This window comes from Solanum tuberosum, unplaced genomic scaffold, assembly GCF_000226075.1.
Source record: "Solanum tuberosum cultivar DM 1-3 516 R44 unplaced genomic scaffold, SolTub_3.0 scf00022, whole genome shotgun sequence".
Lineage (NCBI taxonomy): Eukaryota > Viridiplantae > Streptophyta > Magnoliopsida > Solanales > Solanaceae > Solanum > Solanum tuberosum.
The window spans coordinates 928,452-953,814 of NW_006238948.1; the positions used below are offsets into that span (position 1 = coordinate 928,452).

The 25,363-nt window shown below is 39.5% G+C and overlaps 1 protein-coding gene across 1 annotated transcript in view; it reads right to left on the reverse strand.

Annotated features, from left to right (window-relative positions):
* The window catches only part of LOC102603118 (DNA mismatch repair protein MSH7), a 66,062-nt gene that overhangs the window by 34,746 nt on the left and 5,953 nt on the right, over positions 1-25,363 (reverse strand). The window contains exons 3-4 of the mRNA XM_006341202.2: positions 6,317-6,412; positions 6,147-6,202 (exon numbers count right to left, since the gene is read on the reverse strand). Coding sequence (XP_006341264.1) covers positions 6,147-6,202; positions 6,317-6,412 — 152 coding nt within the window. The remainder of the gene's footprint in view (positions 1-6,146; positions 6,203-6,316; positions 6,413-25,363) is intronic.

Below are 25,363 nucleotides of genomic sequence, written 5' to 3' on the forward strand. Positions count from 1 at the left end.
TGATTCCACATTGCATTTGGTGGACAGTGTGGAAGGAGAGGAATAGTAGGAATTTTGAAGATATATCCAATTCCATTCAACCTTGTTGAATGGAATTGCATTGTATCTCTATATTTTTGGTGTAAAGAGATAGGATTAGAGGATTCAGATCAACTTTTAAAACTCTTAGGATCCTTGTAAGTATTATGCTTTTTGTTCTTTACTGATATTTTAAAGGTCCCCAGGTAATGCTGAAGAATACAATGTTTACCAATTCTCAAAACTTCAAACGATGACATCTCTGTTAGGTGGCTCACGACCTAACAAATTAAAGGTCTATGAGTCTTCTTTCCAAAGCCACCAACCATTCGTGAATCCGAGTCCGGAGTAAAAAGTTATGACTGATTACTAGAGATGTTCCAATCTGGCAGTGAGTGACGGTCCGTCACAAGTGTGATGACCCGTCATAAGTGGGCTTCACACTTAACTAGTGAGCTCATTTTTTTGGCTTAGTTATGACGGCCCGTCACCCAAGCGACGGCCTATCACTCAGATGACGGTAGGGCGTGAAATTTCATCGATTTTGTGTTAGAGGAGGGTATTTTTATCCTAAAACCTTTGGGGAAGTTATCTAAATGACCTTACAACATCTTAGGACGGTTAGACAATCAGTTTTCATCATTGAAACCCTTTCATTCTCTCCCCAAACATCAACACTCAAGAATTTTCAAGAAACACCAAGTTAGGGTTCCTCTTCCAAGGTTCTTCATCTAGCTTTGTCACTAAGGTATGTAAGGATAGTATATTGAGAAACTAAGTTCTTCCTCATGCCCTACATCTATAATCTAAGTAAGTAGATCAAAGTTAAGGTTTCACCCCAAAGTTCATGATTTTTGAATTCTTTTATTTCGAATATGCTCATTGTTGATTCTATTATTGAGCATATGGATGTGGTATCTGGAGATCAATAAGAAATCTTTGGCCTCTGTTTCTTTCTAGAATCAGATTCCAGGTGGGTAATGGAATGAAGGTGTCATTTTGGGAGGACAGATGGATAGCCCAAAGAACCTTGAAACAATTATTTCCAGACTTATATACACTAAGCCTTCAACAAAATGCAACTGTGGCTGAAATGTGGACAGGACAGGGGTGGAACTTACATCTTAGGAGGAATCTAAATGATTGGGAGATGGGGAACATAGTGGCCTTCCATGATACACTGGCACAATTTAGCAATTTGACTAGGGAAGAAGACAAGGTTGTGTGGAAGATTGGTAGCAAAGGGGTTTTCAGTGTCAAGTCAGCTTACAAAGATCTTAATCAATCAAATTCAAATGATAGGATGGAGCTATGGCCATGGCGGATGATATGGAGAACTAAAATCCCAAACAAGGTAAACTGTTTCACATGGTTACTAGCAAAGGAAGCAGTGCTGACACAAGAGAATATAAAGAAGAGGAAGTTCCAACTATGCTCAAGATGCTATTTGTGTGAGGAACAGGAAGAGACAGTCAACCATCTCTTTTTGAATTGCAAATGGACAGATCAATTATGGAGAATATTCAGCAGCCTTAGAAAGATCACTTGGGTGAAACCAAGAAACATAGTACAACTCCTAAATTGTTGGATCAATATTGGCAATACTACAATTAAGGAGGAGAGATGGAGGATTGTCCCAACTTGTATATGGTGGACAGTGTGGAAAGAAAGGAATCAAAGATGTTTTGAGGGCAAGAAGAACAATGTGCAGAATTTCAAGATGAATTGTATAGCTCTTTATTATTTTTGGTGTAAACAGAAAGTCTTAGTACAGGCAGAAGAACTTTTTGATGTTTTAGACTATTTGTGACAAAAAGCACAGATGGAGTCAGTCTAGTTTGTAATACTTTTTGGAAGGGGGGCTACTTTGATGTAGTATACCTGTGGATAAATAGAAGAAAAAGTTACCATTCTCAAAAAAATAAATATTGAAATCATTATAGTTTATGTTGTTAATGATTCTTGATTAATTTAGGGTTCATGCTATTCCACCACATGACCCCTTCTTAGCTAAAGTTAGTTGAGAATCTTGTCATACTATTTCTTATGCATTGTTTTCATGAGCAAAGTATATTTCAAGAATGAAAGAAGTATTTCAGGAAGAATTTCAAGAAAGTATATTTTGCATTCAAGATGCATATTTTTTTGAGAATGGAAATTTATTTTTTTTTGAGAATGGAACATTCAAGATGCATATTTTCAGAAAGAAGATCTAGATAGTTTCTTAAAGAAAGCATGTCAGTTTGAAAGTATATCTCATATTTGAGAAAAGTATAACCAGATTTTCAAAAAGGCATAGTCAAGTTTTAAAACCATAACAAGATTTTCAAAAAGTCATAGTCAAGTTTCCAAGTTCAATTCTAAAGCAGTATTAGTGAGCAGAGATTCAGAGTAACAGACTTTCAGTTTTTCCCCTAAAGTGGGATACTTTCCATGAAGTGGGACATCTTTAAAGTTATTGAGCATTATTGCATTATCTTGAGAGTTTTTTGAGCACCGAGTTGGGTAAGGGTTCATATAATCCAAACCCCAGAACTGCACCGCCAGTATAGAATAGGATCGTGCCGTTGATTCAGACAACTCCTTAGAAAGCCCCCGATAAGGGCTTAGAGATTGGATCCATTAGTTCAATTTTTCCTTTGCCCTGGTAAGGTATTGGATGGCTCTAGCAACGTGGGCAAGACGTTGTATCATCATGAGGCTCACGTGATGGTTGTTGGTTAGAGAAACTCCTCACGAAAAGCAAATTATAGTATTTTTAGTATTTGCTACTATTGCATACATATTCAATTGAAAAGTTTGGTTGTTAAAGTACTCATGCATGCGTTACTTTTCAGTTGACTATTTTACAATCTACCTCGGATTTACTCTTTCAATTTAGTATATTTAGTTTGGCAAGTTGTTTCTTTCAACTATTTTTACATACCGTACATTCCATGTAATGACGTCATTTGGTGCTGCATCTTTAAAAGATGCAGATCCAGGTTTTCAAGATCGGCAACAACGCTTCACTAGGATCTTTCTCCATCAGCATTTGGTGAGACCTTCTTGCTTTCAGAGGGATCCAGTTCATATGGTTATTCAGTACATAGTAGACATTGCTAGTGGAATATTCAGGTTGTCGGGATTTTTGTCCTGGCACCTATCTTTAGTTCATTAGAGGCTTCATAGACGAGTTAGATGAGTCAGTCAAGTCATTGTTTTCAGATGTTTTCAAACACATATATCATTATTATTTAGACTTCTAGATAAAGTTGTTGAGATGGTTTAATTTTTGTTTAATCATTGTGATGCTCATCTTTTATAAAGCTTTCGCATAAGTTGTTCAATCTTCTGCATATTAGTAAGCCAGGACAAGAGATCGCTTGGGACAAACAATGGTTCTGAGTGCCGAGTATAGGCTTAGGGCATGATAGAGACCTTGATAGGGAAGTAAATAGAGTTAGTGAAGATTCTCAAAAAGAGGAATGTCACTGTAGCGTGTGTCCAGAAAACCTAATGGTCGAATGGGTGGGAACTAAGGCTAGGGATGTAGACATGTTTAAGTTGTGGTACTCAGAAAGCTCAACGAGTAGGAGGGGAGTAGGTAATTTAGTCTATAGGGATCAAGTGGTAGAGGTTAGGAGGGTTAATGATAGGATGATGGTCATTAAGATAGTTGTGGAGGGCTGACTTTTAACATAATTAGTGCATGCGCACTGCAAGCTAGTTTAGATGAGGAGAACAAATGTGAGTTGGACGAGGTTATGAGAGGTATCCCGCACACCGAGAAGCTATTTCTAGGATGAGATTTTAATGGTCAAATAGGGACCACTTCGAAGGATTATGCATGGTTGTTATGGCTCTAGGTATAGAAACAAAGAAGGGGGTTCGCTTTTAGATACTGCTAAAGCTTTTGATTTGGTTATAGCCAACTCGAGCTTCCAGAAGATAGAGGAGCAATTGGTGATCTACCATAGTGTGGTAGGCAGAGCAACTAAAACGGCAACTTTTGAGACTTGTATGAAGAGCTCAAGGCCAAAGGTGGGGATAAGAAGTTGTATAGACTTGCAAGTCGAGAGGGAGGAAGGCCCATGACCTGGACCAAGTTAAGTGTATCAAGGACAAGAATGGAGAAGTATTAGAAGAAGAGGCATACATTAGACGGAGATGCATGTCCTATTTCCATAAGCCCTTGAATGAGGAAGGTGACAGGGATATTGCGTCGGGAGTTGGAGCTTTCCGAGGGTCGTAAGGATTTTAGGCATTATAGATGTATAAAGTCTACTAGGTTAAGGGGACAAGTCAGAAGATGAGGAAGCAAAAGCAACCAAGCCACAAAAAAAAAATGGTGGAATTTGGGAAGAACGCTGGCAAAATAGGCAAGGAGTGAGCTAATTGGGTTGTTTAATGTCATTTTTAGCCCAACTAGAATGTCAGAGAAGTGGAGATGGAGTACAATGATTTCATTGTACAAGAACAAAGGTGATATTAAAAGTCGCAATAATTATGTGGGTATCAAGATACTAAAGCCCCATAACGTAAGTTTGGGAGAGGGTGGTCGAGATGTGGATGTGAATGTGGAGTGGTGTGTCTATCTCGAGAACCAAATCGAATTCATACCAAACAATCAACTACAGAAGCTAGGAGATTGTTAGAGTAGTATAGGGATAGGATGAAAGACTTGAACATGGTATTCATTGACCTAGAAAACCATAAAGCTCCTAGGGAGTTTTATGGAGGTATTTGGAAGCTAGAGGTGTTCATGTGGCATATATTTGGAGACAAAGACTCGGGTAAGAGCAATGGAAGGTGTCTCAGAACACTTCCCGATCAAAATGGGGTTGCACTAGGGATCATCCCTTAGTGTGTTTTTGTTTGCCTTAGTGACAAAAGAATTGACGCACCATATTCAAAGGGAGTTGTCATGGAATATGTCATTAGCAGATGACATAGTATTGTTCGACAAGATGCGTGATGGAGTTAACAATACGCTAGAAGTTGGAGACAGACTCTAGAAAGTAGAATCTAAAGATCTTAGATTAAGCTGGACTAAAACAGAGTACCAAAGTGCACGATCAGTGATGATACGCATGAGGTGGAGGTGGAAGTGAAGATTGATACACAAGTCATACCCAAGAGGGGAAGTTTCAGGTATCGTAAGTCTATAATTCAAAGACACAAGAAGATAGATGATGATGTGGCACATCATATTAGAGTGGACAGATGAAATCAAGGTTAGCGTCTAGGGTACTATGTGATAAGAATAAGTCATCAAGACTTAAAGGTTAATTCCAAAGTGGCGGTTCAACCTACTTTATTGTATGGGGTATAGTGAGGCTAGTCAAGAATGCAAACGTTTAGAAGATGAATGTGCGAGAGAGGAGAACGCCCAGATGAATTTGTGGGCATAGTAGGAAGGATAGGATTAGGAATGAAGTTATACGAACAAGGTGGAGTGGCCTCTGTGGCAGACAAGATAAGGGAAGCAACGTTGAGATGGTTCGGGAATGTGAAAAGGAGGTGTGTGATGCACGAGTGAGCAGGTATGAGAGGTTGGCTATAACAGGTTCTATGAGAGATAGAGGTAGGCTGAAAAAGAACTGGGTAAGGTGATTAAACAAGACATGACATATCTTTAGTTTACTGAAGACATGACCATAGATATGGAAGTATGGAAGTCAAGGAATAGTGTAGAATGGTAGTAGGTGGCAGAGTGTTGTCATACTTTTATGCGGGAAAGGCAAGGGGACTAGTCTCTTCTACTCATCTTCTCCTTATTTAGTAGTATTATTTAGTATTTGCATAGTATAAGATCTTCATTTCTTCCTATAACCATTGTTTCATTTGCTTTGTTTATCCCCAGACCCACGTGATTACACTGGCATGTTGGTGGTGGAGGTGGTCAATTGTAAATTGTTACTAAAGAATAAGTCATAAGTCATGCTGAAAAGGTGACACAGCTATGACCATGAGTGATGACTTGTTAAGAACTGACTAATACAAACAAACAGATCAGCAATTCTAATTGCAGATAAACTAGCAGAGTCATTAGTAACTAGGAATCAGAGATCGGTAGCAGCAAAAGCTGTTATCCTGTTCCCCTGAAAAAAGATACAGATCTCAAAAATGAGATTTCTAACTCTTACCCTCGCGCTAGGAGCTTCTGAACAGCTTCATCAATTCCACTTTCAGATATACCGACCTGAAAGAAAAGCAAGAAAATAAGTACATGAATCAGATTCCGAAGACTAAGCTAAACCTGAAAATGATCAAAACTCCCTCTTCAAATATCCCAAGTGAACTAAGTACAGCATACCTGTCGACATTTTCCCACGCCACTTTGCGTCATTTTCCAATCAAGCTCCTTGTGACCAATTTCAGCATCTAGCTCATACAGCTCATAAAATTTTCCCTTTTAAAGCATTAATGTTTTAGAGAGAGCTATATCATATAAGTAGCCTTGTGCACAATTGTTTCGAATTGAAGGAAAATAAACAGATAAACTTATTGCAGTATAAAAAATCAGATAAAGACAAACCATAACTCACCAAAGGTAAATATTCTCTTCTTCTCAAGTCTAACCATATATAGGGTATCTATCCTAGCACTTATGGTGCAAGTATCTTTGCCAATATTGCCCTTAAACTAATAGGAATAGATCCACATTACATTCCAAACACTTATTGTTCCCTGTTTTTTTCTCCAAAAAATAAATTGCAAAATGTCTTAAAACTATTCAAATATATGTTGCCCAAGCATCAAAAGCGAATGAATACATGTTCCAAAGGATTTTCACAAATAAATCCTGTCATAAAATTGGTTGGAAAATCCACATCTAATAAATATTTAGACCCACAAGTCATGCTTTGCATGATCAAAATGTGCATGTTTCAAGCTTCCAAATGATGTTTTCATTATGCTAAGGTTTTCCCATGAATTTAGAAGATTCTATGACTTTCAAAATGTTAAAAGTAAAGGTTCATGAAATGGGAAGAGAATGTTAAGATTTTATGAGTTTTTCTTGATGTTCTCATATCTATGGAACTATGATATTTGCTTCATTAATTGATCATGTGAGAAATATAGGTTAAGAATATTATTGAATTGTTGTTGTTTCTACATTATTACATTGAGACCCTATTTATAGACCCTAGAATACAATCCTTACCAAGTAGGATACTATTTAGTATTCCTATTTCTATTATATTCCTATCCCTATTCTAATAGGATTGTATAAACCTATTCATATTCTAATAGAATTGTATAAACCTATTCCTATTCTAACACTCCCCCTCAAGCTAGTGCATATAATTCATGTACCTAGCTTGTTACAAATGTAATTAACACAAGGACCGATGAGGGGCTTGGTGAGATATCTGCAACTTGATCACTCGACTTCACAAAGTTGACAATCAATCTCAATGTGCTCAATCTCAATGTGCTTGGTCTTATCATGAATTATTGAATTTGATGCATAATGTCGATATAACACAGAGTGATAAAAGTATAGTGTTGGACTTTCCAAACCAAACTTGCAAAGACTGTTTCAGACCATAGAGTGACTCACATAATCGACATACAAGGCTACTAAACTCCCCCTGAGCAATAAAGGCTCAAAATCTAGTATAAAGTATATGGATCATGTTGGAATCAATAGATGAGTCGATATTAAACAAGTCACCGAAAACTGGCCAGAACATGCTCATATGCCAGAGTATTTAGATTTTGATGGCTAAAAATGGTCACAATATAAGAAATAAAATTATATGGTAGGTCGGAATGATGTCACGACCCAACTAGAAAATAGAAATTATATAGGATAGTTCGAATTGATGGAACGACCCCATTTAAAAAGAGAAATAATATGGGTTGGTTCGGAATGATGGCACGACCCTGCTGAAAAAGAAAAATTATACGGGTAGGGTTGGAATGATGGCACAACCCTACGCAAATCAAATTTGAGGAGTCACCAGAAAGACGAATGGAACTATGCAAATCAAATCTGAGGAGTCACTGAAAAGACACATGATGCTATGCAACTCAGATATGAGACAATAGTTCGGAAAAATCCACGGTACTACACAAATTAAATATGAAAAGTAGTCCGGAGAGATGCACGGTGCTACACAAATAAGATATGCAAAAAAAAAGGTAGTCACCAGAAAGATGGCAAGGTGCTACACAAATTAAATATGAAAAAGTAGCCACTGAAATGATAGCACGGTGCTACACAAATTAGATATAAGAAAGTAGTCACCGGAATGATGGCACGGTGCTACACAAATTAGATATGAGAAAATAGTCACCGGAAAGATACACGGTGAACCAACTTTTGCTAACATAATCGTTGGCCGAACGGGCGGCATATATGGATAATATAGCCGCCCGCCGGCAGCGGAAGCTCTTTGATTGTTTACCAAGATCGTAGAGGCTCTGATACCATGTGAGAAATATAGGAAAAGAATATTATTGAATTGTTGTTGTTTCTGCATTATTACATTGAGACCCTATTTATAGACCCTAGAATACAATCCTTTACCAGGTAGGATACTATTTAGTATTCCTATTTATATTTCTATTCCTATTCCTATTCCTATTCTAATAGGATTGTATAAACATATTCCTATTTTAACAGATCATATGTGATTTTATAAGTTTTCCACAAAATGCAACATGATTTGAAACCTAAAGAACTTTATGTGCCCAGGAGTCGAATGCTATGATTTTTCAAACGGGCCAAATCTGCCAATGTGTTAGGGGGCACTACTTAGTCGGCTGAGAGGGTATTGTCCACGGGGCCAACCACAGGGCAAAGCAACTAAAGCAAAGTCTTCAGGCCCCAATTTTATTTTTTCATGCCGTGCTTGATATTTTTATTGTGGGACCCAATTAATTTGGATTCCCGCACTTAACGACCATTAAGGAGAGAAGCGCTTTCAAGAAAGACTGTTTTCCATTTTGGAGCTCGAGCCCAAAACTTTTGGTTAAGTAAAGATGAGGCTCATTGTTTACCAATAATAGATTTATCGATTAATATATGTTTTAAAAAAGGGAAAAAGGTCTGAAAAATACTCAAACTTTGGCCGAAATTGCTGTTACGATTCCAAACTTTATGGAGGACCTTTTACCCCCTGCACTATTTCATTGTGTATATTAAAGGTATATATGTGCCCACGTGGACATCATAAATATTGCATAATTATAAATAGTAATATGTCCACATGGGCACATCTATACATTTAAAATACACCGAGAGTTGAAGCCTTCGATGAGGTGAAGAGTAACCTTGAAGAGCTTGAGGAGGTTAACAAGGAAGGACTGACCAACCTCGAACTCAAGCTCACCGAAGCTCTCTCCTCCCTTCACCGAGAGTTTGAGACTTTGAAGAGGCAGGTTGACGAGACTGCCACTGCGGGAGTTGCTGGTCCCGTCACTGTCCGTGAGACACGGATTGAAGCTCCTAAGCCAAAAGAGTTTCGTGGTGAAAGAAATGCCCAAGATGTTGAGAACTTCTTGTGGCAAATGGATGCTTATTTCGAGCATGTTTGCATGACCAGTGAAGCTGCCAAAATTCGGACAGCAGCTATGTACTTGAGCGACACCGCCATGCTGTGGTGGCTGAGGAAAAAGGCGGACATGGAGAGAGGGGTTTGTTCCATAGACAATTGGGAGCAGTTCAAAGGGGAGTTGAAGCGACAGTTCTACCCTCAAAACGTGGTGCATGAAGCTCGTCGGAAGTTGAGGGAATTGAAGCAAACATCCTCCATTCGGGACTATGTGAAGGAGTTCACGAGACTCACTCTCCAAATTCCGAGTTTGACAAGTGAGGACTTGTTGTTTTACTTCTTGGATGGCCTCCAAAACTGGGCCAAACAAGAGCTCCAAAGGCGACAAGTTCGTGATGTTGACGAAGCGATCGTAGTGGCAGAATCACTCAATGACTTTCGGGCAGAAGCAGCGAAGGGGAGGGACAATCGGAGCAAAAATGTTCCTCCAAGAGGAGATAGCAGTCGAACCAAGAACAGGCCAGTTCCCAACAGAGGCAGCGATACAAGAGGTAACAATCGCAACCAACCTTCTAATTTCCGCAAGAACTATGAGGATCGTAAGAAAGGCGCTCCACATCGTGAGGGTTGTTATATTTGTGGTGAAACTACCCATGCTGCCCGTTACTGTCCGTCCTTAAGTAAATTAAATGCAATAGTTGCTGCTCAAAAACAGCAAGAACAGGTTGCATCGCAAACTGGAGGTCCATCCGGTGAGCAAGGCGGATAGGCTAGCGGGGCTGAAAAGAGTAAGAATGTTGCTGTTGGGATGTTTAATCATATGGCATTGTTTAATCATATAACTCTTGCTGCGTTGGCTACCCAGCCGGCTAGTATAAGGCCGCGCGAATCATTGTTTGTCAATGCCAAGTTGAATGGCAAAGACGTTAGAATTATGGTAGACACAGGTGCAACTCACAATTTTGTAACAAAGGAAAGGGCCACCGACCTTTGTCTGAATTACGTTGTTGGTGATACGATGCTGAAAACCGTCAACGCCCTTCCCACAACTGTCCACGGATTCACTCCTAAAGTTCCTATCGGGTTAGGAGGGTGGAAGGGGCTGGCAGATTTCACCATTGCGCCCATGGATGTTTTTGACATTATTTTGGGGCTGGATTTTTGGTATGAAGTGAACGCGTTTATTTCGCCGCGTCTCAACCAACTACACATTAGCGATGCCGGAGGTTCGTGCGTGGTGCCCCTTATTCGGGTGCCACAAAACAGAGTACACTTGTCCGCCATGCAGCTTGTTAAGGGCTTCAAGAGAGGGGAACCAACCTTCCTTGCTGCCCTTGTTGGAGGCGTCGGAGACTCGATTGAGGCGGCAGCCTTGCCTCACTGTGTCGAGCAGGTCCTCTATGATAATAGGGACGTGATGCCGGAAGAACTTCCCCAACGGTTGCCACCACGAAGGGAAGTTGATCATCAGATTGAACTGGTTCCCGGGGCAAAGCCACCTGCCATGACACCTTATCGTATGGCGCCCCCGGAGTTAGAGGAACTGAGGAAGCAGCTCAAGGAGTTGCTGGAAGCTGGGCATATCAGGCCTTCGAAGGGGCCTTTTGGTGCGCCTCTTTTGTTCCAAAAGAAGAAGGAAGGGACGTTGCGCTTGTGTATTGATTATCGGGCCCTCAACAAGGTCACGGTGAAGAACAAGTATCCCATTCCCTTGATTGCAGATTTATTCGATCGATTGGGACAGGCCAAGGTGTTCACGAAAATGGACTTGAGGAAGGGTTACTACCAAGTCCGAATTGCTGAAGGTGATGAGCCAAAGACGACTTGTGTCACTCGTTATGGTGCCTTCGAGTGGCTGGTTATGCCGTTCGGCTTGACGAATGCCCCAGCTACGTTTTGTACACTGATGAACAAACTGTTCCATCCCTTTTTAGATCAGTTTGTGGTCATCTATTTGGACGACATTGTCGTTTATAGCAACAGCTTAGAGGAGCATGTTGAGCACTTGTGCAAAGTGTTCAAGGTATTGCGTGACAACGATTTGTGTGTGAAGCAGGAAAAATTCAGCTTCGCCCAGGCCACTGTCCAGTTCCTTGGGCACACGATCAGCCATGGAGAAATAAGGATGGACAGTGACAAGGTCGAGGCAATTCGGGACTGGGAGGCCCCAACGAAGGTACCAGAATTGCGGTCCTTCCTTGGCCTCGCCAAATACTATCGACGCTTCATATTTGGGTATTCCGCTATTGCTACTCCACTCACCGACTTGCTGAAAAAGAGTCGTGAGTGGGAATGGACAGACTTATGTCGAGATGCCTTCGAAGAGCTCAAGGCTGCCATTATTGAGGAGCCTGTTTTGGCGCTACCAGATTTCACAAAAGCTTTCGAAATTCATACTGATGCTTCTGATTTTGCTATTGGTGGCGTCCTGATGCAAGAGGGCCACCCGATAGCGTTTGAGAGTAGAAAACTGAATGACGCAGAGCGACGCTATTCTGCTCATGAGAGGGAGATGACGGCCGTGGTCCATTGCTTACGGACTTGGCGTCATTATGTATTGGGTGCTCATTTTGTTGTTAAGACGGACAACGTCGCGACAACTTATTTTCAGTCTCAAAAGAAGCTGACTGCCAAGCAGGCCTGTTGGCAAGACTTCTTGGCTGAATTCAATTTCACGTTTGAGTACAAGCCGGGGAAGGCAAATGTTGTAGCTGACGCACTTAGTCGCAAGGCTGCCCTTGCTGCGATTATTAGCTCAACTTGCAGCAGCGTTATTGATGATATTAAAGAGGGTATGCAGCACGATCCTGTGGCCAAGCAACTTCTCATTTTGGCCCAACAAGGCAAGACGAAGAAGTTTTGGGAGGAGAATGGCTTGCTGTACACCACAGGCAGACGTGTGTACGTGCCGAAATGGGCTAGTCTTCGGCGTACTTTGATCAAGGAGAGTCATGATACAATGTGGGCTGGTCATCCGGGACAGAAGAGGACGTTGGCACTGTTGGAGTCTTCTTATTATTGGCCTCGAATGCGGGACGACATTGAGGTCTATGTGCGTACTTGCCTCGTTTGTCAACAAGACAGTTGAAACGAAGGCGCCGGGTGGACTGCTTGAGCCACTGCCGATTGCTGAGAAACCATGGGACAGCATCACCATGGATTTCATCACTTGTTTGCCGAATTCAGAGGGGTTCGGGACCATTATGGTTGTTGTTGATCGCTTCTCAAAATACGCGACATTCACTGCCACAACGGCCAGCTGCAAAGCTAAAGAGGCAGCCCGTATATTCTTAAGAGACGTCGTGAAGCATTGGGGCATACCCAAGCATATTATTAGTGATCGAGATCCTCGATTCACCGGTGCATTTTGGCGTGAATTATTCAGCTTGGGTCAGAATTGCACTTTTCGACCAACTTTCATCCCCAAACGGACGGACAGACGGAGCGGATCAACGCACTCTTGGAGTGCTATTTGCGGTACTATGTCAGTGCCAATCAGAAGGACTGGGCAAAGCTGCTGGACACTGCCCAGTTCTCTTATAATTTACAGCGGAGTGAGGCAACGGGAAGAAGTCCATTCGAGTTAGCTACCGGGCAGCAGCCCAACACGCCACAATCCTTGCCCGTCGACGCCGGTTTGAAGAGTCCGGGTGCCTATCAAATGGCAAAGGCCTGGGAGGAATAGGTCGACCTTGCACGGTCTTACCTTGATAAGGCAGCCCGAAAAATGAAGAAGTTTGTTGATCGAAATCGGCGTCCAGTCGACTATCGAATTGGGGATCGAGTTATGGTAAAGCTCAACCCTAGACAATTCAAGTCGCTACGTGGAGTGAGTCAGAGTCTGATTCGCCGCTATAGAGGGGTCCTTTTCGAGATTATTGCCAAGGCTGGCAAAATTTCGTATCGTGTTGATATGCCCCATCACTTGAAGATACACCCGGTTTTCCATGCTGGTCAACTAAAATCGTATTTTGAAGACATGGAGGACAGGGATAGGGGGCAGACCGGTAGAGCTCAAATATTTATTACTCCACCAGCCGTGGACAAACAGATCGAGGCCATTATTGATCATCAGCTGGTTCGCAGCAAGGGCTGGAACAATTCGAGCTCGCAGTTCCTCATCCATTGGAAAGGAACTGCACCAGAGGAGGCAACGTGGGAGAAGTACGAGGACTTGTGGCAGTTTCGCAACAAGGTCCATTCTTATTTGCAGGTGTGTGGCGCCGGGGTCGTCGCCAAGTCAGGTGGGGGAGCGTGTACCACCCCAGAAGGCGTTACATTAAAATCCAGCGTTTTCGGGAGCGGGGCGGAATCGTCGGGTTTCAAACAGCGTACAGATTTTATTCCATCTTTCGGAGACATTCTGGAGACCCTTGATGAACATGTGGTGACCATGACTTTCAGCCAGCAAGGGCCCAGAAGAAGGGACAAGGCTGCCTGAATTTAAGGAACACTCCAGCATACCTTTGACTTGTAAAGACACCCTTGTAGTCCATTATTTTAGGGGAACTTGTCCCCAACGTTTTAGCTTGGTTTTTCAGCTTTTAGACATATATGTTGTAAGGTTCACTTGTATAGAGAACACTTAGAAAAATATCAAGAAAAATTGGCACTTGCCTCCCAAAGCTTGCTTTCTTTTATTGCTTCCTTGTTGGCTGTTTTAGTGGACTGTGTTAGACAGATTGCTGGGCACGTTGGTGTGCTTGTTTGGGTAAGGACTGAGCATCCGAGGAGCTGTGCAAGCCTTCAGTTGCTGTCTCACGAGCCTTCGAATAATAGGCCCGTGACATTATGTACCTACCACTTTCATTATGAAAAGTTGTCCTTCATGTTCCATCTCTTTATTATCTTCCTCTTTTCTTCCGTAGCTACATTGAAGACAAACACCAACCACTTCATGACATTAATGTTAATAGTAACTTGTCTCATTAAATATCTGTTGCGCTCGATCCAGTCGAATCATACTTATGAATCTTAATATCTCATAGTAATGTCGTAGGTTTTAAACCCTACATTATAAAAAATCCTATCTTCCCCCATATCTATTGAAAAACTCCAGCCAGAGCATCCGGAGAATTTCTCCCATGGAGATTGAAAAATCAAAAAGGACTAAAATTGACAACCTCAAAAAAGTGCCTAATAGCATTTTTTTAGCTTCAACTACATGTGCCCGATCAAACTCAGGTTTATCTTAGAGGTTCCATATACACACTAGTATTGTTAAGTTCTTTTTCATTAATATCTCATCTTGCACGCATGTATCCTTGTTTTGAATATGTAAATATTACAAGCTTATGAAAGGAAGACTCAAGACGTTTAATGAAAGAAAAGTACTTCTTGGAAGGAAAAAGGCAATATTTTTCCTCGTATGCATGTATCACGTTTCATAAATCATGTAAGGTTAATTCGCTCGATTAAGTCAAGGCACTGATCGTCAGTCCGTCCCACCAAAGTTTTGGGGTGTGGCATATCCCTCCTAGTTCACAACACAGTTAAATAGATTTGGAAATTTACTCTAGAAACTCTCATCTCCATTCCAAACATCTAACCGGGTTTTGATTCTAGCACCATTATCAACCACCAATCTTGTGTGTTGCGAGAACTCGTCCCACCCTTCACTTATTTTTTCCATTACCCACATAGTTTTAACAATGTAGGATTTTGTCACCAATTTTGCTTTTCAGGTAGATTTTTTTGAAATAGGTAACTTTGTATTCACACAAAAGAACTCATCAAGAAACTGATGAAGAGAGATTTACAAACCCCCAAGGGGTGCCTCATACTCAAAATCCAAAAACAAACTTTCAAAAATTTATAGTTGGTCTGTAAACTCCATTAAAATATCTACTTCCCCCCCTAAATCTTGCTTACACCAAAAATATAAAAGACCAAGACATTTCATCTTGATCTTCTGTGTACTGCTAACCTTCTCTTTATAACATCTCTAATTCCTTTCTTTCCGTAGTGTCCACCAAATGCAAGCAGGGATATTTTTCCACCAATCTTCCTTTGATCCTCTCTTTCCAATTCCTTGCCAGTGTGTTGGGACCTTAAAAGTGGTTTTGGGCATTGTCCAATTTACCCCGAGTATACAAACGAACATGTTCCACAAATTTGTAGTTGTCATGCAATGCAAAAATAAATGGCCATTAACTTCAGCCTCTTGTCCGCACAAATAACACCTTGAACAAATTTGTATACCTCTTCTTTGTAGCACTTCAAGGATTGGACAAGCTCTTCTAATTACAACCATGTGAAATTAAAGGGATCTTTATCTTCTAGATTAATTTCCAGGGCCAAACTATTGCCAAAGAGTGATTGGTATTCCTCTCGAGTTACAGGACTTCACTGTAAAAAAACTCCTCTGCTATGCAATTTCCAAATTGGTCTGTTGAACTCTGTGGCAATTCCTGAAAATTAGTTTAAAGTATGTAGTAGGTTTTGCTACTCCTCCAACCTCCCAATCATTTAGAGTCCTATTAAACATAAGGTCCTAACCTTGAGGGCTCCAAATCTACATTATAGTGGCATTCTGTTGTAGGCTAATAATGTACAAATCAGGGAAAAGTATCCTCAATTTCACATCACCTAACCAGATCTCATTCCAGAAACTAGCCTTCAAACCACTCCCCACTCTGAAGGTCACCTTCGCATTGAAAGCAATCCACATTCTCCTGACAGTTTCCATACAGAGCACCCAAAAGTGTCATTCCCCTCTTCAATTATCAAGTTGCTCTATAGGCCATATTTCTCAGCAATGAACCTCCTCCATAATGCCATATCTTCACAACAGAATCTCCACAACCATTTTTTGCAGCAATTTAGTGTTTTGGATACTCAAGTTCTTAATGCCTAGACCCCCTCGTGTTTTGCTCATTGTCACCTCTTTACATTTAACCAAGTTGTATCCATGCTTCTCTTTATTCCCTTGCTAGAGAAACACCCTTCTCAGCTTGTTTGAGTTTCTTTTCAATTCTTTTTGGCAAAGAGAAAGGGCTTACATATAAGTTGGAAGGGCATCCAAAACTGATTTAATGAGAGTCAATCTACACTATGTTGAGCGGACTCTTCATTTTTGCAGGCGAACCCGTCTCGACGCGACAATGGTGCGGGCACGGGTGCGGGGTGCGTGTCGGATTCGGTCAATCCGATCCAGACACTTTGACCAGGGCCGAGAAAAGATTTGGGGAAAAAGATATCAGTTTCCGACGACATCTTCAGAGAGGAGGCGGCGCTACTTTTTATGATGAAGCTTGAAAAAGTAAAGAGGACGAAGCTTGAAAAAATACAGAAAAGAAAGAGGAGTTTTTTCTTGAAAAAGTACAGGAAATACTGAGCATTTTTATCTTTCTTGAGTCTTTTCAGTTTTTCTTGAAAAAGAAAACTAGAGACGAAGGGTTTCTCTAGATAAGTGTGTCCTTTTTTATTTATAAAATAAATTATACTTTTAATGTTTATTATATTCTCTCTTTTTTAACAATTATACTCCTTTTATTTTGTATGCAATTATACCAAAATATGCAATTAATTATTTTATATATTTCATAAAAATTTTTAGTGATATATATATATATATATATATATCCACTTATTTGACTAGATATATTTTTTATTTTTTTTTGATAACCGAGAAATCCGTCTGTGACCCGCCCTTTGGACCAATCACAGCCTTCTAAACTCGGTGGATAATGGGCCCGCCCCTCTACCCTTCTCCACTTAAATACCGGGCTTCGCTTTGCATGGTGTGGGGCTTGAACCTGTGACCTAAGCCACAAATCCTCCACTTATTTGACTAGATATATTATTATTGTTGTTATTGATATAATTTATTTTTAGAGGTACACTAAAAATAATAAGCAATTATAACATGTATATATAATATTACACCTTATATCATATATACCAGGTATACCAATTAGCCGTATCCCCGCACCCGTATCCTGTTAACATGATTGGACAGATTCTAAATATCTGTACATATCTATGTTATAACTCTAAATATTTGTGTAATGATGATAGGAGATAGCATAGATTAATGTAGCATATTTTCAGAGATATTACAATTAGGAATAGCATATATTTAGGGATATATAGCAGATTTTTAGGCATGTAAATCAGAATTCTTTCTATTTAATGGAAGAACTCTCATTTGAGAGAACTCATTCAGCAAAATTGACATGGTATTAGAGCCTTTTTCAGTGCTTTGATTCTTAGTGTCTTTCATCTGTGGTTTCTTTCAAAAAAAAAAATTGAAAGTTTTGGTTCAGCTTACTGTTTTTTAGTCAACAGTAAGTCCTAAGTATCTTGGAATTTTAGGCATCTTGGAATCCTAGTCTTGGTCATTTTGGTTATTTTGTATCATTGCATTTCTATCTTCCTTAACTTGTCAAGAACATGGCGTCATATCAGTTTGAGTCCTTCCATGTTCGTTTCACAGGAAAAAATTACTCTGCTTGGGAATTTCAATTCCAACTATTTGTCACCGGAAAAGAATTATGGGGACATATAGATGGAAGTGATCCTACTCCTACTGATCCTACAAAGCTCGGTCAATGGAAGGTTAAAGATGCTCGGGTGATTACATGGACTTTAGGGTCAATTGACCCTCTTATTGTTCTTAATCTCAGGCCATACAAGACAGCAAAGGCAATGTGGGATTATTTACAAAAGGTTTACAACCAAGACCATAGCGCAAGGCGCTTTCAGTTAGAGCATGAAATTACTATGTATTCTCAAGGAGGTCTCTCTGTTCAAGATTATTTCTCTGGATTTCAGAACTTATGGATTGAATTTTTATTTTTTTTGAGAAAGTTAACTACTTATGGGTTGAATTTACCGATATCGTTTATAATACAATACCTTCTGAATCTATCTCCATCATTCAAGGAGTTCATGAACAAAGTAAGCGAGATCAATTTTTGATGAAATTACGATCTGATTTTGAAAATGTTCGCTCCAACTTGATAAACCGTGATCCATCTCCCTCGTTGGATGTCTGTTTTAGGGAATTACTTCGTGAAGAGCAACGTCTCTTCACACAAAATGCTTTTCATCAAGGAAATGTTGTCACTGTCGCATTTGCAGCTCAAGGGAAAGGAAAGGGCATGGATATGGCTAGTACTTAATGCTACAGTTGCAAGAAATATGGTCATATTGCTAGCAATTGTGGCAAGAAGTTCTGTAATTATTGTAAACAACAAGGACACATTATCAAAGAGTGTCCCACACGTCCTCAAAACCGTAGGACAAATGCTTTTCAAGTTGGGATAAATGGTTCAACTACAGATAACTCGTCTTCAGTAGGACAAGTTCTTACTCCTGAAATGGTACAACAACTGATCTTGTCAGCATTTTCAGCCCAAGGCTGCAAGGTAATGAGGTAATATCTAAATTTTGGCTTGTTGATTCTGGCGCTTCCAATCATATGACCAACTCAACTAATATACTCAAAAACATCCGTGAGTATAATGGTCCAACACAAATTCAGGTTGCCAATGGTAGTAATTTACCCATTACCAAGGTTGGGGATATTACTGAAACTTTCAAGAATGTTTTTGTATCACCAAAGCTCTCCACTAGTCTTATTTCAGTTGGCCAATTGGTAGATAACAATTGTGATGTGAATTTTTCTCGTAATGGTTGCCTTGTGCAGGATCAGGTGTCGGGGACGATAATCGCGAAGGGGCCTAAAGTTGGAAGATTGTTTCCTATACACTTTTCTATTCCTCGTGTTCTAGCTCTTGCTTCTACCACTACTAAGAATGAGGTTTGGCATAAACGTCTAGGACATCCAAATTCTATTGTGTTGTCTCATTTGTCCAATTCTGGTTTATTGGGAAATAAAAATCAATTTTCAGTTGCTTCCTTTGATTGTTCTACTTGTAAATTAGGCAAAAGTAAAACTCTTCTTTTCCTAATTTTGGTAGTTGTGCTGCAAAGTGTTTTGATATCATTCAAAGTGATGTTTGAGGCTTTTCACCAGTTGTTTTCCATGCTCATTTCAAGTATTTTGTGACATTTATAGATGACTATAGTCGGTTTACATGGGTGTATTTTCTTCGATCTAAATCTGAAGTGTTTTCCATATTCAAGAAATTTTTGGCTTACGTTGAGACTCAATTTTCCACATGCATCAAAATATTAAGATCTGATTCTGGTGGAGAATATATGTCTCATGAATTCAATAATTTCTTGCTTGAACACTCTTGCCCATATACACCACAACAAAATGGAGTTACTGAACGAAAAAATCGTCATCTTTTAGATGTTACTCGTACTTTATTGATTGAGTCCTCTGTTCCATCTAAATATTGGGTTGAAGCTTTGTCTACTGCTGTCTATTTGATTAATAGACTTCCATCTAAAGTGTTAAATCTTGAGTCTCCATATTATCGTCTTTTTCATAAGCATCCCAGCTATCATAGTTTTCATACGTTTGGTTGTGTTTGTTTTGTGCACCTGCCTCCTTTTCAACGCAATAAATTCTCTGTTTAGTCTATTAAATGTGCTTTTATGGGCTATAGTACTTCACAGAAAGGTTTTATTTGCTATGATCCAAGTTCTAACAAATTTCGTGTTTCTAGAAATGTTATTTTCTTTGAGAATCAGTATTTCTTTCCTACTCATGTTGAGTCATCTTCTGTTTCTCCTCTTCTTCCTACTTTTGAGGATTTGTCATTGTCTTCTAAGCGGTTCAAACCAGGATTTGTGTATGAACGACGTCGGCCAACTTTACTCCATCCCGAAACAGATCCGCCACCTGAGACTGCTCCACAACCAGAATCTGAAATTTCTTCAAGGTCTGCTCCTCTTGAACCTCCTCGGCGATCTACTAGAGTGTTTCAAACTCCTAAACAGTATGGTTTTTCTTCTACTTTATCCACCATCTCTATTCCAACAGATTACTCACAAGCTTCCAAGCTTGAATGTTGGCAAAAAGCAATGGAGGAGGAACTTTTGGCTCTTAAAGAAAATAACACATGGGACATTGTTCCTTGTCCTCCAAATGTCCGTCCAAATTGGATGTAAATGGGTTTATTCAATTAAACTTAATTATGATGGAACTCTTGATCGGTACAAAGCTCGATTGGTGGTCCTTGGCAACAAACAAGAGTATGGTGTAAACTATGAGGAGACTTTTGCACCTGTAGTAAAAATGAGTACGGTGCGAACTATTATTGCCATTGCTGCATCACAAAATTGGCCTCTTCATCAAATGGATGTCAAAAATGCTTTTCTTCATGGTGATCTCAAATTGGCTGGTCTTCAAGAATCCTCCCCTGTAAAATACTCCATGTGTTCTTCTTTTGGTGTATGTCGATGACATTATTATCACAGGAACTGATTCTTCACTAATCACTAGCCTCCAGCAGCAGCTTAAGGATTCTTTTCATATGAAAGATCTTGGTATTCTTACTTACTTTTTGGGGTTAGAAGTTCATTATAATTCTTTAGGTGTGTTCTTGAACCAACACAAATATACTCAGGCCTTGATCGCTTTGGCTGGTCTTCAAGAATCTTCCTCTGTAAATACTCCATTGGAATTGAATGTAAAGTACTGCAGTGCGGAAGGAGATCTCCTTCCTGATCCAACTTTGTATCAGCAATTAGTTGGGAGCCTAAATTATCTTACTATTACTCGGCCTGATATCTCTTTTGCAGTTCAACAAGTGAGTCAATTTATGCAGGCTCCACGCCATCTACATTTGGTGGCTGTCCGTCGCATCATTCGATATCTCTTGGGAACATCTACTCGTGGATTATTCTTTCCTAGTGGTTCTGAGATTCAGCTTAATGCATTTAGTGATTCTGATTGGGCTGGCGTCACGGGTTGGTGCATGTTTCTTGGAGATTCCTTGATATCTTGGAAGAGCAAGAAGCAAGATCGTGTATCAAAATCTTCCACCGAATCTGAATATCGAGCAATGTCTATTGCTTGCTCTGAGATTGTTTGGCTTCGTGGTTTACTTGCAGAAATTGGATTTCCTCAATCTAATCCCACTCCTCTCCACGCTGACAATACAAGTGCTATTCAGATTGCTACTAATCCAGTTTATCATGAAAGGACCAAACACATTGAAGTGGATTGTCATTATATCAGAGAAGCTGTAGATAAGAGAGTCATTACTCTTCCACATGTATCCAGTGATCTTCAAATAGCTGATGTGTTTACAAAGTCTATGGCACAACAACGTCATCAGTTTCTGGTAGGCAAATTTATGCTTTTTTATCCACCGGCATCAATTTGAGGGGGGATGTTAGCATGATTGGACAGATCTAATATCTGTACATATCTATGTTATAACTCTAAATATTTGTGTAATGATGATAGGAGATAGCATAGATTAATGTAGCATATTTTCAGAGATATTACAATTAGGAATAGCATATATTTAGGGATATATAGCAGATTTTTAGCCATGTAAATCAAAATTCTTTCTATTTAATGGAAGAACTCTCATTTGAGAGAACTCATTCAGCTATCCATACTCGGATTCGCACCCCCGAATCTTAAAATTTAAATGTTGCCGAATCCGACTCTCGGATTCGCATCCGTCTCGAATACCCACACCCGAGTCCGTGCAACTTAGAATCTACCTCCCAGGAATAGATATTTTTTTTTAAATTGGCCTCCTAGGGATAGTTATCGACTCTTCCACCTTGTTAGTTTCCATTTACTTCTCTCCAAGACGACACTCCATACTTCCAACTCTTCGTTCTTGGCTCATAAGGGCATCCATAGGTATATGGTGGGAAGACAAGCCACTTGACAGCCCAAATTTATTTTTTTTTATTTTTTTTGATAACCGAGAAATTCTTCTGTGACCCGCCCTTTGGACCAATCACAGTCTTCTAAACTCGGTGGATAATGGGTCCGCCCCTCTACCCTTCTCCACTTAAATACCAGGTTTCGCTTTGCATGGTGTGGGGCTTGAACCTACGACCTAAGCCACAAATCCTCCACCTTTTGCCACTGGAGCTAGGCCTTGGGGGCCACTTGACAGCCCAAATTGTCGGCAAGGCTTTGCGTATAACTCCATATTCTCTATCCAGCTGAAGAAATCAACCATTACATTGGTTATTCTATTGCATCCTCCCCTTTTGCCATTGTTCTAACAGTATTGAAGTCCCCACAATGGGAATCATGTAACTCCATATCCTCTATGTTTTTCACCATAGATGGCGTCCAACATTTTCTGCCACTTGCTCACTACTCCTATTATCTCTTGATAGCCATTTAAAAGCAAGCTTTTGTTGTGTAACTTCAGATTCTTCACTCCTAAACCTCTTTTTTCCTTCAGGTAAATTCATTGTTGGTTGTCATTTGTTCATGCCGTCAAAGTTGGTCTGAACGGCCAAATTGATCGGCTTAAGACTCGTCTTATACCAAAGGGTATACTCAGATATTTGTACTTGATTACAATCTCATGGATAAAATAGCAGATGTCTGCCTTTTTCTATCCATAGTTATTGTTGGACATTAATAATGCTTTCGCACGATGACCTGGAGGATTAAGTTTATATGAAGCAACTAACCTAGTTTTGTTGCTCTGAGGGAGCCTAGTAGAGCCTTACATGCCGATTGTGCCGGTCACTCTATGGTGTGAAACAAACTCCTTGAGTCTAGTTTGGTAAATTCAACACAATAATTTAGGAGCTTGACAGACTCGTATTTAAGTTGATTAATCTATGTATTATCAACATTCTGATTCAAATCTGTGTATTCATTTGGTGGTTTATATTTATGATATCGTTATCACCGGCAATAATCAAGATGTATCACTTATTTAAAGCAACATCTCTTTTAGAACTTCCATACCAAGGATCTTCACAGATTGAAGTATTTTCTATATATTATGGTGGTTCAGTCCAGATCATGCATTGTTATTCACAACAAAAGTATGCCCTAGACATTGTTGAGGAGATAGAACTGGCAAAGTGTAGATCCATTGACACATAAATAGATTCAAATACCAAGACGAGGGAAATCACTTAGTGATCTTGGAATATATAGGCCGTTGATTGGTAAATTGAATTACCTCACAATGACTAAACGTAACATTTCTTTTCTTGTGAGTGTTGTAAGACAGTTAATAAATTCTACCAGTGATAGTCATTGGATACAATTGTCCACATTTTGCGATATATAAAGTCAATCCCAAGCAAAGGGCTAATTTTCAAGGATTAAGGTCATGGCAGATCGTTGGAGATAAAGCTGTTGAGCAGGCAGGATCACCTCCTTATAAATGTTCTACATCTAGATATTGTATTTTAGTAAGAGGTAATCCAGTGTCCTTGTATAGCAAGAAACAGAATGTGATTGCTCCATCAATGCAGAAGCAAAATATCAAGCAATAGCTACAACAACTTATGGGCTAGTTTGGATCAAACAGTTGCTCAAACTCTAGAGAGATCAGTTAGATAAACTTGTGTGTGATAATCAAGTAGCCCTTATATTACATCAAATTGATATACCATGAATGGACTAAGCACATTCAGATTCATCGTCACTTTATTAGAGAAAAAGTAAAATGATCAGCTTCCAAATGTTTTCACCAAGTTCCTCACTGGTTCTCATGTTAGTTATATTGTAACAAGCCCAGTATGTATGACTTATATGCATCGACTTGAGGGGAAGTGTTACATAGTTAATGTATATAGTAGACTTAGTGTCCCACATTTGAGAAGGTGTATGTGTACTGTGTAGAATATAAGTATAAATAGGGCTAATACAGTAAAGCTACGCATCTTAATACTATTTTCCCCATGCCTTTACTTCTCACATATATAACCTACAGAAAAAGATAAGACCTAAAAATGTTGATAGAGAAACTTGAAAGCCAAGAACTAAAAACAAAACCATGCTTGATGGATAAAATTACACCAAGAGAAAGAGCAAGAAAACAGTCAGAATTCCAAGAAAATCCTAGAAGTTATACCATCTAGCAACATCTTGTTAGAAATTTAACCTTAGAGTAATATGATAAAAAAAATGGATGACCATGGTATCTGGGCCAGCTAGACCATCAGTTTTTAAAAGAAAATGATGGATCTTCTACGAAGAATGAGTCAAAGATTTGGAGATTGGATCAAACCTAAAAAACTAAAGCCATGTCTTATGTGTTCCTAATAGTTGTTACTTCCCATGGACTCTACATGAACAAACTTATAAGATTATCATCAAGTGGTTCATAATCAAATTCAGGATAGATAAGACAAAGACTTTTGGGTAGCTATAGCCATAGGCACCATACAATACAAGGTTACGCAAAAACCACTAATAAAGGAAACAAAAATAGGAAAAAAATTGTGAAAATACAAAGAGGATGTTTTGAGAAAGATACCACTGTGTAATAATTTACTATCATAATTTCCAAATATATGAAACAATACTTATGCAAATACTAATAAAGAAACTTAACCAAAAAATCATCTGAAACAAACTAATGCATAACTTTTTTTTGAAACTAGTAACATGTATTTCATTTAGTACTTAGGTAGTACTGAAAAACCATATTTACAAAAGCAGAAAGGAGTAAAATCTATCCAAAAACTGAACCAAATCTAAATGGATCCTAAAACATCTATGATTGACTCAGTTTCATTGGAGTAGACATTTGTACACCAAAAGCAGAACAACAAAATACACTTAAGCTTTACTTCCTGCAAGTTGTTGTTCCTGTTCTCAAAACATCTCTCGTTTCTCTCCCTCCATATAGTCCACCAAGTACTAGCAGGGATCATCCTCCATCTTTCTCTGTTTGTAGCCCCAACTCCAGCCATCTCCCAACTGAATAGAGTCTCATCAATCTTGCTAGGCATACACCAAGATATGCCTCTGAGATTAAGGAAAATCT